The sequence below is a fragment of the Argopecten irradians genome, chromosome 10 (assembly GCF_041381155.1).
Source record: "Argopecten irradians isolate NY chromosome 10, Ai_NY, whole genome shotgun sequence".
NCBI lineage: Eukaryota > Metazoa > Mollusca > Bivalvia > Pectinida > Pectinidae > Argopecten > Argopecten irradians.
Window position 1 is genome coordinate 513,780 of NC_091143.1, and position 18,109 is coordinate 531,888.

At 37.6% G+C, this 18,109-nt stretch overlaps 1 protein-coding gene and 1 pseudogene across 1 annotated transcript; one reads left to right on the top strand and one right to left on the bottom strand.

The window, feature by feature from the left end:
- The first annotated feature begins 5,736 nt into the window (after positions 1 to 5,736).
- Positions 5,737 to 8,549, top strand: LOC138334012 (uncharacterized; annotated as a pseudogene).
- A 5,419-nt stretch (positions 8,550 to 13,968) lies between these two features.
- On the bottom strand, positions 13,969 to 14,673 carry LOC138334013 (uncharacterized). Its single transcript, XM_069282734.1, has one exon. The coding sequence runs from the start codon at positions 14,671 to 14,673 to the stop codon at positions 13,969 to 13,971; it is 705 nt and encodes a 234-aa protein (XP_069138835.1).
- Between the last annotated feature and the right edge of the window lie 3,436 nt (positions 14,674 to 18,109).

Genomic DNA, 18,109 nt, shown 5'->3' on the forward strand with positions numbered 1-18,109 from the left:
CGAAGTCTTCGTTAAGCATTAGCGCTTTCACTTTATCTTCAGATGCTCAACTGTAGTTACATGGTAACAATAACAACAACAATACATGATGACGTCATAGGTTTGTTGACGTCACAATATATAAAGTGGAGGTAAGTCTTAAATTAGACTAGTTTAGGTTTAAATAATTTGATAAAATACTTTTCTTTCTCTTTTCTTTCTAAAGTAGTGTCTGTGAACATTTTGTAAAATGGAAATATTTTAAAGTTCTTTTGTCCACATACATCAAGATGTTCACTTAGTTTGATTTTCCTATATTCAGGAGAATGTATATGTTGTTTGTGAACGCGGACCCTGCCTCTTAATTGGTCTCCTGTTTCTCCAATATAGTACTCATTACAACCTGGGCACCTTCGTCGTTTGTGCATTTTTTTTCTATATTATTACACCAGACAATGTGAAGATTATTTTTTCTGTATACATATATACGCAACACAACACGGAAAAAAGCACAAAGGGAGAAGGAAAAAGAAGATGATACGGAAAAAGATACTACGAGAAATTCTTGCGAAAATGAACATTTTTATTTCAATGACCGATTTTACAAACGGTCTACTACGTGAACTTGTTGAAATTTCCAGACAGAATCGCGTGCAACCAACGCGTATCGTGGAGATACCAAGAAGAGAGAGAACATTAAATACCTCGATTGGAGAGGAAAGTATTCCAGAAACATCCGAAACGGGATATCGATCTCCGACACAGGCAATTCAACAAGAGATAAATGAACTGGCTCTCAGAAATGAAGGATCGAAAATTAAGAAAAGGATCAACAAAGACTGGAGCCTGATTCTGAACAGCAGAAAACAGACATTTTGGAAACAAATCAACCACGCCAATCTTGCAGAACAGTACGAGAAATGGCTAGCTGAAGAGGAACCAATATTCCCGCGTAAGTTCAGAATAAAATCCATTTTGAATGAACCGACCGAACAAACGAAAATCCGTGTCGGTGTAGCGGTAGAAAGAGTCAAAGGAGAAATCGAATTACTCAGATTAAGATCATCTCTATGTCAAGAGAAAGTAATAGCCTTTGATGAACAACTGAAATCCAAAATAAAAAATGTCGCTTCTGGAAGAATTTCAGAAATATTACTGGAGATGTGGCAAAAGGAATGTGACTTGGAAGAAAACAAGTCAAGAGATCGCTGGAGATATAAAGAGGTATGGCTTCTGGACTATAAAAGAAAGTATGGTACAGAAGTAACAAAAGAAAAGAGAAAGAAAACCAAGCAAAACAATAACAAGAATGAAGCGGAAACTGTCCTGCCATCTGGACAAATGAACTATGCATCAGCGGTAAGGATGCGACCCAGATCTCGAACACCAGTCAACCGACTTCTGCCACGACAGCCAAGAAGGACTACCAACACCAATAGAAACGTACCTAGGAGAACCGCAAAGGCAATAATTCCCCATATGAAAAATACCTACCGCCAAGGGTATAATTTTTCCCAGTACGGAAGACGAACGGCGGCAATTATCATAATCCTAGAAAGTGCATGAATAGTGAGAGAAGGATAGCATTTAAAAATAACACACAGGGTTACTACAGAAACGGTGGTACTACATACATCGGTCATGGAGCCAGAAACTATTTTTTAGGAGGAGGCAAAGCAAACCGAGGACAAAAGTTCCAATTTTAAGAAGTGGAACCAACACCTGTTTGATACCAAATGAAGACAAACGTATTGATCCAAAAGTAATAAATCTGTCCAATAGACAATTAAATGATTCCCAAATTAAATTGTTATCCAAAGGTCTCAAATATACTCCAACGCCAAATTCCAATAATCAAGAACTCAAAACGGATATTAAAACCTATACTAGAAGATTAAGATTAGCGGAGTTTTTTCATCAAGAGAATGAAAATGAAGATAATCAAATTAGCGATGAAGACCTTGTGAGAAATAAATCATCATTCAACCCCAGAAAAGGCAGAAACAACACACTAGATGCCGTGTGTGAAACGCTGGAAAACCTACCTCTTAAGAATGAACAAACAAATCTGAGGAGCAATTTAACGAAAGATGAAGAAAATGCCTTAAAAGCCTTAGCAAATGACAACACCATAATTATAAAAGAAGCAGATAAAGGAGGCGCGATAGTAGTAATGGACAGAGAATTCTTTAAAACGAAAATTACGAGCATACTGCTGAATGAGGAATATTACGTCAAGGTAGATGGTAATCAGGACAAATATGCAATGCAGAAAATAAAAAGACTCATCAGCAACAACTTAAATACTACGAAAATAACCGGAAATGAACAGGATTACCTAACACATTTTGAATTCAAAGAAAGCTGCTTTTATGGACTACCGAAAATTCACAAATCAAAACAAATTAAAGAAGCAATACAAACACAAAATTCAGAATATATAACTTGTTTAAATCCTGATGATTTAACATTCAGACCAATTGTGGGTGGACCGAATTTCCCCAACCCAGAGACTCAGCAACTTACTAGATATCCTGCTTAAACCATTCTGTAAAGAAGTAAATAGTTATGTACGGGATGATATGGACTTTATTACCCACCTCCCGAAGGAAATCAATGAAAATTCGAAACTTGTAACGATGGATGTCGTGAATCTCTACACAAATATCACCAAAGAACTGGGACTGAAGGCAATTGAATACTGGTTAGATAATCACCCAGAGAAAATACATCATCGTTTCAAAAAACAATTTATCCTAGATGGGATAGAACTAGTATTATCTAACAATACTTTTATGTTCAATGACGAACATTACCTACAAATCAAAGGCACTGCTATGGGCACGAAAATGGCTCCAACGTATGCGACCCTTACACTTGGATATTTAGAAAAAGGACTTTACAACAAAGCTGAAGAAATGTGGGATACAAACTTCAAACTGTACCTAATTAATAACTGGAAACGATATCTGGATGATTGCTTTATCATATGGAACTTCGATGAAGAACGTCTGACAACATTGTTCAATCAACTTAATATGCTGGATCAAAGCATAAGTTTTACTATTGAAGTTGATGACAAAAAAAATACCATTCTTAGATGTTCTAGTTCTGAAAAAGGATGATACCATAATAACAGATATTTATTACAAGCCAACAGACACACACCAGTATCTTCATTTTGGATCATGCCATCCGCGACACAATAAACGGGCAATCCCATATAATATTGCTCGAAGGATTTGTACCATAGTTAGTGAGAGTGAAACAAGAGACCTCCGCTTGAAAGAATTAACCAGTTATTTGAAATCTCAAAAATATCCTACCAAACTGATAGAAGATGGAATCCGGAAAGCAAAAGAATTAGACAGAACAATGCTCCTCAGTCCAAAAGAGAATCAAGGAACAGAATCTTTAATATTACCATTAGTAACCACACATAATCCACGGAATAAAAACATAACCGGAACAGTACGCCAACTAAACAATGTACTCCAAGCAGATATACATATGCAGAGAGTGCTGAAAAACACAACCTTCATCAATAGTAAACGCCAACCCAAAAATCTGAAGAGAGTACTATGTAAATCTAACTTCCAAACCGAAGAAAATTTCACCGTAAGAAAATGTATGGACCCACGATGTGGAACCTGCGACTACATTACAGAAGGTCAATCTTTCAAATTCCACTCCAGAACATTCGTAGTGAATGCAAATATGTGTTGTGATTCGAAAGACCTTATTTATGTAATAACATGCCCCGGATGTAAGGAATTTTACATTGGAGAGACCAGTAATACACTGAGGGCCCGTGTCCGTGTACATAAACAACATATTAATGTACCGGAGTACAGGAAAATAAATTTAAGTGAACATTTGGACATTTGCGGAAAGAAAAGGTTTACTATATTTCCGTTCTATAAAATGTTAAATAATAATACCATCCAAAGAAAAGAACAAGAAAAACAATTTATTAGAACTCTGAAACCGAAACTGAATCGTTTGTTGTAATTGTATAAATCAATTGTTATATGTATAATTACCTCCCTTAATATGACGTCACAATACACAATGACTATACTGTCATGACGTCATCTTATGTTGTTAAGCATCTGAAGAACATGATGAAAGCGCTAATGCTAAACTAACAACGTGTTTCATTTTTTTATTTTTCCATATATATATATATATATGTATATTCACTATATCTATATCTGATACTAAGTTCACTTGATCAAGTATGTTCACCATATTAGATGTCTTACATATTTTTTTTGGTTATAAAAATGATACTTTCTAATGATTTTTACAATGGGAAAGTATAACTCTTCTGCATATGTGTACACAGAACCAACTCATTGCCCTGTTGAATCTGCGTGTAAATATAGATATGCAAATTTTGTTGACAAGCATTTTGCCCTATACGTTCAGCTATGAGTACATGGCGGGTCGTGACGTACGCGTGCGGGTCGTCGCGTTCACGGTTGGACCGTTACGATTGTACGTGTCTGTGTGGTACATGTATGTCCACGCCCCTCACGTACTCATTCACAATAGTAGCATCAAAACTGAATCTTTTGTAAGATTGTTTTATTATTTTTTCACAACTTTAAACTGCTATAAAACTGATGAGTCAAATGTAGATTCTGTAATTAATTATTATAGTTTTGAAGTTGTACTTTTGATTATTCCTCTGTGTACATATGCATTACGCAACAGTGCATCATCTGCTGAAAATCATGTTTAGATTTATTCATCATGCATGTTCACTTCTCTAATGTTATATACAACATAATTATGACTATTATAGTTTGGACTTCCAAATATTACAGTGTATTTTCATGTATCTATAGTAAACACATGGGTATGCCGTCACGGTCGGTTTCATATAAGTATACGCTAGCATTACACAAGCTATCTTACATGTACCTTCTCAAAATGGAATCGCCTGGTTTTTTGTTAATCGCGCAGGAAATTTCACTGTGATGGCAAACGCTGACACTTGTATGTCTTGAAATCACATAGCCTCTGTATTTAATTATTTGTGTGATGATGTTAAAGATTTACCCCGTAGAATTAACCCGGATACAACTGTTAACGATTTCGGAAACAGATTGATCAGTTTATGTAAATCGACTGGCCTTCGTATTATGAACGGCAGAGATCCTGACGGTACTTCGAATGATTTTACATTTTGTGGGTCAAATGGAATGAGTGTTATTGATTACTTAATTTTGCCTTTTTCTTTGTTTCCAGTGGTAAAGAAATTTATTGTTGGTAATTTTACTGAATTCTCGGACCATTCACCTTTGCATATTCAGTTATGTGCTAAACGTAATGTTAATGCTGATATCTTAAATGATTCTTATAATGGCGTAGATCGTCCTAAATTTGTATGGAACGATGAATCAAAACATTTATTTATGGAGTCATTAAATGTAAATTTAGACAGGCTGCATAATCATGTACTGATAAGAGGTGACCTGAATCAGATTTCCATTGATGAAAGTGTTAAAAATTTTACGCTTGAACTACAGAGTATAATGAAACCTTTTTTTTATGAAATCGTGCTATGATACTAGAAAAAATACGTGTGATAAGAGGCAAAGGTTAAAGACAAGAGAAGACAAACCATGGTTTAACGACGAATTAAAATTTTTACGAACGCAATATCTTGACGCCCTATATAATTTCAATTATGATAAAAATTATTTAACTCGCGATGTACTCAAAACTAAGAAAAAGCAGTATAAAGTAATGGAATGTAGACTAAAGCGTCAATATGTGTGTGAAGAGGGTGGCATGATGGAGTACTTCAGAAAAAATAATCCAAAATACTTCTACAAACTTTTTGCAAAGAAAAAAACAAAAGCTCCTCAAATGCCAATGGATCAACTTTTTGATCATTTCAAAAACGTAGCAGGTCACGGTAATGAAGATGGTAATTTCGTGTCCGATACTGATAACAGCGATTGCGAAAATGACGTCATCTATAATGAATTAGATTCTCCAATTTCTATGGAAGAAATAACTCTTGCAATTTCTAATCTTAAGAAGGGTAAATCTCATGGTCCGGATGGTCTGCTCATCGAATGTTTTATCTTCTGTAAAAAAAAGCTGATTCCATCATTACACACTCTTTTCAGTAATATCTTAGAAGCTGAATGCTTTCCAGCAGACTGGTCGTCAGCACTTATTGTCCCTATTCATAAAAAGGGTGTTACTACAGACCCTTACAATTTTAGAGGAATAAGTTTAATAAGCTGTTTGTGTAAATTATTCACTTCTATTCTTAACAAACGACTTGCAAATGTTTGTTCTGATCAAGACATTCTTACGGATGCGCAGTTTGGTTTCCGATCGGGTTTAAGTACAGTTGATGCAATTTTTGCTTTACAATCTATGATTTCCAAATCTTTATCAACCAAAAAAAGATTATATTGCTGTTTTGTTGATTTTCGGAAAGCATTCGACTTTGTTGATAGAGTAAGTTTATGGTATAAGTTAATCAAACTGGGCATCAGAGGGAAATTCTTGAAAGTTATAAAGGGTCTGTATTCATTAGTAAAATCATGTGTTTTTGTGAATGGGAAATGTTCTGATTTTTTTTACTAGTCATATTGGATGGATGCAAGGGGAAATTTTATCCCCTCTACTCTTTTCCATGTTTATAAATGATTTTGAAAATAGTTTTATTGAAAATGGTGCAAGTACATACGAATTCGGTGATCTCAGTCTATTTTTACTTTTATATGCCGATGATTTGGTTCTTTTCTCTGAATCTGTCGAAGGTTTACAAAGTTTGCTTAATTGTTTATGTGACTACACTAAAAGATGGAAGCTAACTGTTAACACTGAAAAGACCAAAATTGTAGTTTTTCGAAATGGGGGGATTATTAAGGAATCGGAATCATGGACATATGATGGAAACGGTATTTCAGTTGTTGATGAATTTTGTTATTTAGGCGTTTTACTACGATTTAATAACAAGTTCAAAACCACTATTAAACACGTAGCTAGTCAAGCTCGCAAGGCCGTTTTTGCCTTGCGGGCAAAGTGCAATCAAGTAAATTTCAATATTAAAACTTTATTACATTTATTTGATACATATATTGTTAGCATCCTTCATTATGCTTGTGAAACATGGGCGGGATTTAAAGCTGATGAAGTTGAAAAGGTTCATTTAGAATTTTGTAAAAATATTTTATGTGTAAAAAAATCAACTTGTAATGCAATGGTTTATTATGAACTTGGTCGTTTTCCTTTGGTAAATCAACAAATCTTCAAAGCCTTCAAGTATTGGTTTAAACTATTGAATAGTAATAACTGTATTTTGAAGGAAATATATCAGTTCTTTTTTAAGGAAACTGAAAAAGTACATCCAAAACATAATTTTTTAGTGTTTATTAAACAGAAACTATCTGAACTTGGGTTAGGTTTATATATGGTTAAGGCAGTCTCCTGCTGATATCATTTTACTTCCGTTAATTAAACAACGAATTGATGATCAGGCTAAACAACTGTTGTTGGCATCAATAAGCACTTCCAGTAAATGTGATCTCTTTAGATATCTAGTAGATGACGTAACATTACAATTTTATTTAACGAAGTCTCTTTCAAAACAACGTAGAATTTCTGTATCCAAACTCCGTCTTTCAGCTCATAATCTTGCAATCGAGACAGGTAGATATAGAAAGGTTGAAAGGAATAATAGATTATGTAGAAACTGTGAACTCTTCGAAATAGAAGATGAATATCATTTTTTATTTATTTGTCCAAAATTTTCAGATATTCGGAGAAAATATATTAAAAACTATTTTTGGGTAAAGCCATCTGTTTACAAAGTTATTGAATTGCTAAATACACATAACATAAAAGATCTTAATTTATTAGGCAAGTACATAATTGAGGCAAACAACAGCAGAATCACTTAATCACATATGTGCATTTCAATTTGTCTATGATAATTTAATGTTTACCCTTGTTGATTGTATATATGTATATTTTATGTTAATATTCCAATAAGTTGTATACTTACGGAAATAAAGAATTTCGAATTTCGAAATTTTATTTTGAATTAATAATATCCCGTTCTCCACCTAACCATGTGGTTACTATAAGTATATAGACCTGCTATTTTGATAAAAGTATATTCATTATCTCCTTGGAAAAAAAAAAGAAAAAATGTAAATGAAATCTTAACTCTACCCCATACAGGTAAAAAAAACCCTTTCTCATGTTAATTTTAGTTCTGTATATATTTGTTGATGTTATGTTGTTGATAGTGTATCTCCTCCCCATGTCCTGTCTATTTTGCAATACCTTTTCTTCCATGTATTTCATGTACCGCCATACTTTCTTGATACCGGTTAATGGATTGTAAAATTTCTATCAAGCTATGGGCACGTGATATGCATGGAAGTTACAAATCATATCTAACATTCAAGCAATTTTATTCTGATATACTTTATATTAATATTTTTTCTATTGTTGGAAAAAATTTGGCATTCAAATTATTTTTTATAAAGTTTCTATTATTGTGTAATGATATCGAACAAAATCCCGGTCCTCTGCGCACTCTCCAAATTTCACATCTTAATGTAAGATCACTCAGAAATAAATTAGATATAATAAATAGTGAGCTGACTGAAAATGATATAATATGTCTTACTGAAACACATCTTGACCCGTTAGTTCCGGACTCTGACCTTGTTTTAGACAGTTTTAGTAGATTTCATCGAAGGGACAGGCAGGTAGGATTTGGTGGTGGCATTATTATATATACAAGAGATACTGTAATCTGTAAGCGAAGAAGAGATTTGGAGTCTAACAATATTGAAATTATTTGGATAGAAGTTTTAGTAGATAGCCATAAGTTCTTACTAGGGTGTATATATAGACCAGAATCTAATGTAGAATACTGGCGAAAATTAGATGACATGTATTGTTTAATATTGTTTTTGATGATAATATTACTGATGTAGTTATAACTGGTGATATAAATGTTGATATGTCAAACCTTCAGCCACACTCTCATCTAGGCCGATTACTTACAAAACATAATCTAAACAGTTTTATTAAAGAACCCACTCGCATAACTCCTACCTCTTCTTCTTCTATTGACAGTTCTTTATAAAGTATATCATGGGAGGTACCTCTGCGGAATCCCGTTATAATCCTAGTGGCTTCTAAGTGGACAGACTCTAACAGAAGTTTACATTGTTCAGTACAGTAATCCCATAAAACGTCAGCATATTCTAAAATAGGTAAAATATAACTTTTATAAATGTTTAAAAGAGTTTTACGTGACACTCTTTTTTAATGTTTTTAAAATATTTATCCTTTTAAATGCTTTCTGGTATACATAATCTATGTGATGAGTCCATTTACAATCGTCAGAAAGTAAAACTCCTAAATGTCTATGTGTGCTAGCTGTATGAACCGTGTTATTGTCAAAGTATATATCGGGATGAATGACGTTTCGATTCGTTTCCTTGAAAAAATTAATGATTCAGTTTTAGTGGGGTTAAACTTTATGTCCCATTTCAGAGCCCAGGTACTTATATTCGAAAGATTTTGTGAAAGTGTATGGGCAGCATAGATTTGGTTATTATCAATTACTTCACTAATCGAAGTGTCATCTACAAACAATTTGCAATCACTGGTAACAATAATAGTTATGTCGTTAATATATAATAGAAATAAAAAAGGGCCTAAGACAGATCCCTGGGGAACTCCAGCGTTAACAGTTTTAAATGTAGAGAAAATGCCTTCAGTTAACACACGTTGCTTCCTATCAGTAAGATAATTTCTAAACCACCCTAATAATTTCCCTTTAAAACCATAAGATTCTAATTTATATAATAGTCCATCATGCGACACTCTATCAAAGGCTTTACTTATATCACAGAATACAGACCGAACTTCTTTTCCTTTGTCTAATGATTCAGTGATATTATTGTATATCGAAAGAAGTTGGTTCACAGTTGAATCACCGGGAATGAAGCCGGACTGATGTTTGGTGATTACTTCACAATCACGTAGGTAATTATAAAGATACTTAAAAATTACTTTTTTTTCTATTATTTTACTGAAGCAAGAGGTGATAGAGATGGGTCGCTAGTTGGAAATATCATTTACATCACCTTTCCATTTGTATATGGCATTAATGTATAATTTGCTGTTTTTATGACTTTCAATCCATGAAAAGATGTCCCATGTCAAGTTTGGTGATAGGACTTTTTCCTTACTTCATACAAGACATACGCCTTCTAGGTTTTACATGGAATGGTTTCAAGTCCAGCAGGTCTTTGCAGATAAGTTGTTCATCTTTGGCAGAACTTTGAATATTGTGTTTGTTATTCCTAACAATGACATCCAGGGTGGAGGACAGGTATATGAACATTTTCTGCATTTCTGCAAATGCTGAACTTCTAACAGACATACTTTTGTAAGACTTGTTAGCACACATTGCTCTTAGCTGATCTTTAGTATTGCGTACTTGGTACTTCATTTCCAGGACTGCTGAGATGTTTGAGTCTATTTTATCCCGTGTATTCATAAACAAACCATGGAAACTTTCATGGGCACCTTTCTCAGAAAGTATTGCTATCTGCTGAAATAAAAATCTGAGAATTTCCAATTCATAATTAGACCTGTTATTTTGACCTTTGAAAACTAGCATGAAGTACTTTAAACATGGCAACAACCTGTTCCTGCTTGGTACATGAATTATATCATGGAGCTCATTTATCAGCAATCCGAGTTCTAGACCATTGTTTGCATATAAGTTAACACTGTTCGGTTCCTCACTTGGTAGAACTTGTTGTGTAGGGGTGACCTGAACAGTCAGAGTGTACAGGCTATCATCAGAAAGTGGAACAAAGATCTGTGTGTATTGGGGTTAGTTCTGTGTACGCTGGATGTGTTCAACTGATTGTTTCAAAATTATTTTATCAACAACCGAAAGTGTGAATCATCCATGTGGAAATTTCCTTTTCGGAAGCCTTGGTGCTAAAAGGTGTTGTGCTCACTGTGGGTGAGGTCTGTGTGTCTTCAAACCCAAATAGGAACGAACACATTCAATGATATATGCATCAATTACAGATGATGCAAGTTCCTTGCAACTGTCGTAATGCTTTTTTTTCTTACATCTTTGCCATTTGCGTGTCGTCTGTTGAGTTTGTTTTTCTGAGAGTGAACAGAACCAATATCGGTGGTGTTTTCACTATATAGAACTTGGTAAAATAATGTTAACAGTGCCATTTCAGTGTGGAAAAGCTCAAAGGTGACTGGGTTGAGAATAGAACACTTTTCATCTACTGTAAGAGACGCAGAACCTAATCGTTTAGAATTAGAAAAGCATTCATGATTTAGCTGATCCCCTCCAACATGCACACTATTTAAAACCTGCAAAGTTTACTCTATCTGTACATATATTCATATATACATGCATTCTATATAATAATTAGTTATTAAGTGTGTCGCGTTTTCTTCATTTTATATATAAACAATGTAGCCATATATATAATCATTCGACTGAATTATATCATATCTGAAAAGGACCCATTGATAAAAACCAAAAAACTAGTTGCCGTGTAAACAAAGTGGTTTACAATACCAGGTATTCCCTATACAATACAATAGTAATTTTCTTGAGTTTTAATGGAAAGATTTAGGACATTAATTTGCAAGTTGCACCCTTTTAAAAAAGCAGAAGAAGAGATTAAGTAAAAAGGAAGAATAGTAGAAAGAACTGAGAAAAACAAGAAGTGGCAATGGACAGAAAAGACTCATTATTCTCAATGAGATTAATAAACTCATATGTAAAAAAAAGATTAGATACCACACAAAGATCATGACTATTTCAAAAGCTAAATATCAAATTGGGACTTTATATAGTGATGATTGATGAGCAGACAGTTAAAGCACATTAAGAGAAAAGGTTTAAAAAGTAACATTATTCTAATTGCCATTAAAATCTCGCCCCATGTTAGAATCCATGATCATGAGGAACTCCTTGTCCTCCGTAGATAAGCTTGGTACATCATTTTTCGGTCCTTTCAAGAAGAGTGGAAAACGATTCCCGGGATGATCTTCTCTGAATTCGAAGCACTTCGGACAGGGTTTCGACGGAATATCTGCTTCAGATGTCATTGTTGTCCGGAGATGACGATTGTAGGTCAATGATTTCTTACTGTGGTGTTTCAGATTTTATAACTTCAAATTCACAGGACCTACGGAGAGGATAAGAAACTAAAAGATAAACAAAAAAGGACATTCTACAGGTGGACAGCATAAATGCATACAGATATGATTATGTACCGCCCGAAGGCTTATTTGTAAACACAAGTGTTACGATTAACCCACACACTGTGTATGTGTAAACATATATATAATAACCAATCGCGCAAGACCCAATGAATGACATTATCTTAATTTGACAGAATAACACTGCATCCTTGACTGGGGACACGATTTTAGACCTGATTTTAAACATATTGTAAACTTTATATGGAATGGTAAATCTGAGAAGATAAAAAGAGATATAGATAATAAAAGAGAGCCAAGTCTTTAGAAAGAAGTCTTCACAGAAATCTGAAATATGGCGAAACTCCAGAACTATGGCATGTGTAACGCGCAACCTCTCAATTTAGACAGAGCTACCTGCTCCAGAAGCGATTGGGATCCCCGACTACCTGGTCGGACAGTTGATCAATATTTACAACAATATCAAAAATGACTATATACAAAATACAGGCTTGGACAGTGCCTCTGTCCTACTAGCCACCCGTCGTACCTACGACGTGTACCGCGTCCTGCGATATGCACGACACTGCCTAGGTGTCGTGCCCACTAACACTGGCTTTACAACTCGCCAGCAACCTTAACTCACTACAACCACGTGTCTCTAAGGACCACTACCACAGTCCCCACTCCGTGACAAACCCTGGCAAAACTGCCAGTACAAGCCGGACGTACAGTGTCCCGCTCCGAGGTTAACTTATAACCTGTCACGGCTGTGACTACCCCTGGCACAACTGCCAGCACGAGCCGGACGGACAGTGTCCGGCTCCAAGGTAAACCTATTACCTTGTTACTGTAGTGAATAAACCCCTGGCACGCTTGCCAGTGCACGGCTGACGGACAGTGTCTTGCTCCGAGGCAACGTTTCTACAAAACCTCTGACACACACTTATCACGACCACCAGTACCAGTATGCTGCTGGTCTGAGCGTACCAGAGTAGCCTTTTCAGGCAACCCCTTATGCAGGAGCTACTGGCGTACCCAGGACCTTTCACACACTGACACCGACACCACCCCACAACGTGCACGCCACCAGACTGCCTTTGCAGGCAACCCCTTATTCAGGAGCTTCCAGCGACAATACACAACGTACCGTTAACCAATGTAGCCTTTTAAGGCAACCCCTTGTTCAGGAGCTACTGGCACAGCACTTTGTACAGTGGCTTACCTGTTGTCGTTAAATAGATTTCTATCTCAGGCGTCCTCAGCAAAAAAATCCAACCCAATGTAATCTATCTCACTTATATTTATTTCGGGCCTGGAGTATTAATCATTCGTGACGCTGATTTGCATATTACAATTAAAAGATATAAAATAATGACTGCCCTTTCATCTATCTCCCGTCAAACTATTAAATCAAATAATTCTGTAGAATCATGAAATTACCATTAGGTGTGATCGGCAATTATCACTAATTAAATGTCCTATTACAATCAAATATAATTAGTAGAGTAACAAAATAACATATGTACCATACGTTTACCTAACGTAGTGCAAAGCGGAATAACTCTAATAGAAAATAGAAAACTCCGTCGCAAGGGACGTAACTCTAACCGAAAATCATCACATCACCCCCTCCTTAAGCTCAAACGTCCCGTTTGAGTGTAGATGTTATGTCAATTACCTTGAACACAATTAACAAAGTTCAATAATAAAACAAAAGAAAAACATACAGATTTGAACTCAGTTTTTGGCACCGCACACGCCACAGAAGGATTCTGTCTCGGTCATCTCCACAATTTCAATGTCCCTTTCACCCTCGGTGTACTTAGTTGTTTTCCACACAACCTGCCGTTGTACCACCGAACTTGTCTGAACATGTACGCTGCGGGAGGTAGTTACTGTGGGTTTCCGTGTCTGATGTACATTTGCTGGAGGCCTGTCAATCCTTGGTACTTTTTGTGAAACGCAGTTCTTTGGGTCTTTAGGACCAAATTTCTCGGCGTCTCTCTTTGGTGCAAACACATGATCTGGGCGAGTGCGCTTACGAACCGTGGGATCTGGATTGGCCGGCGCATTTTGTACCTTAGGTACCGACGGCTCTTCATTACACTCAACATCGGAGTCTGATACGTTCCCGATGATGCTGGAAAGATCCCCCGGGTCGTTGTCCCTCCATGACTCCTCGTCATCTATATCGGACTGTTGATCGTCCTTATCAGCTGAAGGCCCTGCTTGTTCTGTTGAATGCCTACGTTTAGCATGCCTGAGAAGATTGCTAGTGGAGGTAGTGGCAAATTGGCAAATATCACAAATGAAGGATTTCTTCTCCATCTCGCGCATTCCGCATTGCACAATATGTGTTTTCATAAAGTCCATATCTGTACAAGTGAACGTGCACATAGGACATCTCTGCTCCTTCCTCGGAGTAGTCTTTGTCTTAACCATGTATGAAACAAACAAAACGTCATTTACTTTAATATCTACTTTGTACATATCTAAAAAATTCACATGCGCGTTTACCGAGTTCAATTTTGCGTCTGTTGTATTTCAACTTTCATATGTATGATAGCGAGGATAACTAGAAATCGGTTTCGTACTCGGCTAGCCAGCGAGGTGGTCGCCGTGCACGTTGTGGAGGTGCAACACTTTCACACTCACTATCACTACCATCCACTTCCTGTGGACTATCATCTACGAAACCCATTTCAACTGCAACATTGCCCTCTTTCTCCTCTGGTGTACGATTCAGTGGCTGATCATCTACTTGGTAAGCGGTGATTTCACCTGACAAGTGTTGCTTTTGTCTTCGCCGCATTCGGTCGACATGTATTACTTGCGCTGTCCCTCGGATACCACAAAGTACCTTATAGGTGACGTCAGAACATTTGCCAACCACTTCGTAAGGCCCCCGCCAGTAACTGGTAAACTTGGGGGAATGACCTGGTAGATACCTGGGGAAATACACGTACACTTCATCTCCAACAGAAAATGTCTGCCAGCTAAGCTTTTGGTCATGCCAAACTTTTTGTCGCTGCATAGCGCCGTTGATATACTGTCGGACATGGGTATGGGCTGCCTCCAGTTTCTCTTTTAACTCCCATGCCCAGCGATTTGCTGGAATGCTCTTTGCGCAGCTCGGCATCTCGTACATAATGTCTAGAGGAGTTGATACCTCACGACCAAGCATGAGCGCATTAGGACTGCTACCGGTAGTTTCGTGTACTACCGATCGGTATGCCATGGTAACATAGGGTAAGTGTTCATCCCAATCGTTGTGATGGGCGTTCACATAAGAACTCAACATCGCAATTAAGGTGCGATTGAAAAGCTCCACCATACCATCTCCTTCTGGATGATAAGGTGTGGTCCGAGTCTTTTTGATGTGTAATACTTCACACATTTGTGAAAAGAGCTGGCTTTCAAACTGCCTGCCCTGGTCAGAGTGAATCGCAGTAGGAACCCCAAACCGGGTAACTACCTCTCGGACAATTATATCGGCTACAGTTCTTGCACTCATGTCAGGCATTGGAAATGCTTCTGTCCACTTCGTAAAGTAGTCAGAAACCACCAGTACATACTTATTCCCGTTGTTGGTAACTGGTAATTCACCGAGAATATCTGTCGCAATTCGCTCCATCGGCATGCCTGCACCAACTATTTGCATAGGTGCCTTGGGAGTTCTGACCGGAACTTTCTTCTTTGAGCATACTTCACATCCCGCTATGTATTGTCTTACATCCCGCTGTAGTCCAGGCCAGTAAAATTTTTGCCTTATCTTGCTTAAGGTTTTCTTCACGCCAAGATGACCAGATGTTCTGTGATCATGGCACATTTGCAGCACTGTTCTGCGCTCTGCCATAGGTACCACAGCTTGTATAGTGTTGGTGTTTTTGTCTTGCCATCGACGGTATAACAAACCGTCCCGCACTACCAGCATGTTACGTTGCGACCATAAGGCCTTTATTAGAGCCCCTCCCATATGGACTTCGGTGCTGTCGGGCGTCACCGAAGTGTCTACCCATTTCCTTATGAGGGAAATGTCTGGATCACTCTGCTGAAGTTCGGCCAAGGATTTTTCTGTCAATTCACCCTGTCCATCCGCCGTATCGTGCCTTGCAAGACTGCGATGTAAGGAGGGTTTTGTTGCTGTTTCCCAATCTGGATCAAACTTGCATTTCATACAAGGTCGTCGACTAAGTGCATCAGCATTGGTGTGCTGGGTACCTGGTCTGTGTTCAACTGGCATGTCGTACATGCCAAGAACCTCGATCCATCTTGCAAGCTGTCCTTCGGGATTTTTAAAGTATAGCAGCCAGCGAAGGGATCCGTGGTCAGTACGCAACAGGAAGTGTTTCCCGTACAAATAATGGCGAAAGTATTTAACAAAGTAAACAACCGCGAGCAACTCTTTTCTGGTTACACAATACTTGTGTTCTGATTTTGACAAGGTTCGCCCTGTATACGCTATCACACGTTCTTGGCCGTCATGTACCTGAGACAACACCCCTCCAATAGCCTGGTCACTGGCATCCGTGTCCAGTATAAATGGTTTCGTAAAGTCAGGGTAAGCAAGTATCGGGGAACGGCATGCCTCCGTCCATACAAAATGCTGGTGTTTTTTCGTTGAGCCTATGCAGCGGTTTTGCTATTGCGGAGAAGTCCTTGACAAATCGCCGATAGTAGCTACACAAGCCCAGAAACGACCGGACCTCCGTTACAGTAGTTGGTTCTGGCCAATCCCGAACGACTTCTATTTTCTTCGGGTCTGTGGAAACTCCTTCTGGCGTTATGATATGGCCTAGGAATTCTACCTCTTTTGCACATAGTGTACATTTTCTGGCTTTGAGCTTTAAGCATGCGGCTGCGAGGCGTTGGATGACCTTCTCCAAATTGTCCAGCATTTCCTCAAAAGTCTTACCGGTGACAATCACATCGTCAAGGTAGATGAGGCAAATGTCCCATTGTAGTCCCCGTAATACTGTCTCCATGAGCCTCTCGAAGGTGGCCGGGGCATTACACAGCCCGAACGGCATTATCTTGAATTGATAAAACCCACGCTTGGTTGAGAATGCAGTCTTTGACTTGTCACTTTCTTCTAGCTCCACCTGCCAGTATCCTGAGCAGAGGTCGAGTTTGGAGAACCAGCAGGCTCCAGACAGTTGATCTAAGGATTCATCAATCCTGGGCAGTGGATATGCGTCTTTGATTGTAGCGTCATGAGACGGCGGTAGTCTACACAAAACCGTGTGCTACCGTCCTTCTTTTTAACAAGGACTACGCCTGATGACCAGGGACTGGCTGAAGGTTCGATAATTCCTTTGTCTAGCATGTCATCAATGTGATTCTCCACTGTCTGATTCGTGTGCATAGGGAGCCTACGAAGAGGCTGCTTTATTGGTGGGTGCCCTCCGACATTGATCGAGTGTTTTACAACACTGGTCTTTCCAATATCCGTATCATCTTTGTATCAAATGCACTGGCGTGTCTGGTAAGTAATGATCGGATTTGCTTAACTTGGTTCTTTGTATAACATAATCAGTTTTATTTTAGAGATCCATAATAATATTGTCATTGTCTAGAACTAGACCGGTAATTAAACAGGAAGAAATATTGCTATGTACATGTATGTATGTCCCAAGGCCTAATGTCTGTAACAGTCAGACCGGCCAGTCTAATGTCGCTTCCTATACTAGCTGTCAATGTCATAATGTTATGTTGTACTAACATGAATAACTTGTCATTTGTATACGTATGCGATATCTGATCAGTACATACGGAGACATACAGACGGGGACGCACACTATAACATAATCAGTTTTATTTTAGAATTATTATTTCAAATTATATCTAATTTAAAAAAATTATTAACAAGGGACGTAAT

What these genes read in the sequence shown, in the direction of transcription:
- LOC138334013 (XM_069282734.1), bottom strand. Translation starts at nt 14,673, where the DNA reads ATGGTTAAGACAAAGACTACTCCGAGGAAGGAGCAGAGATGTCCTATG.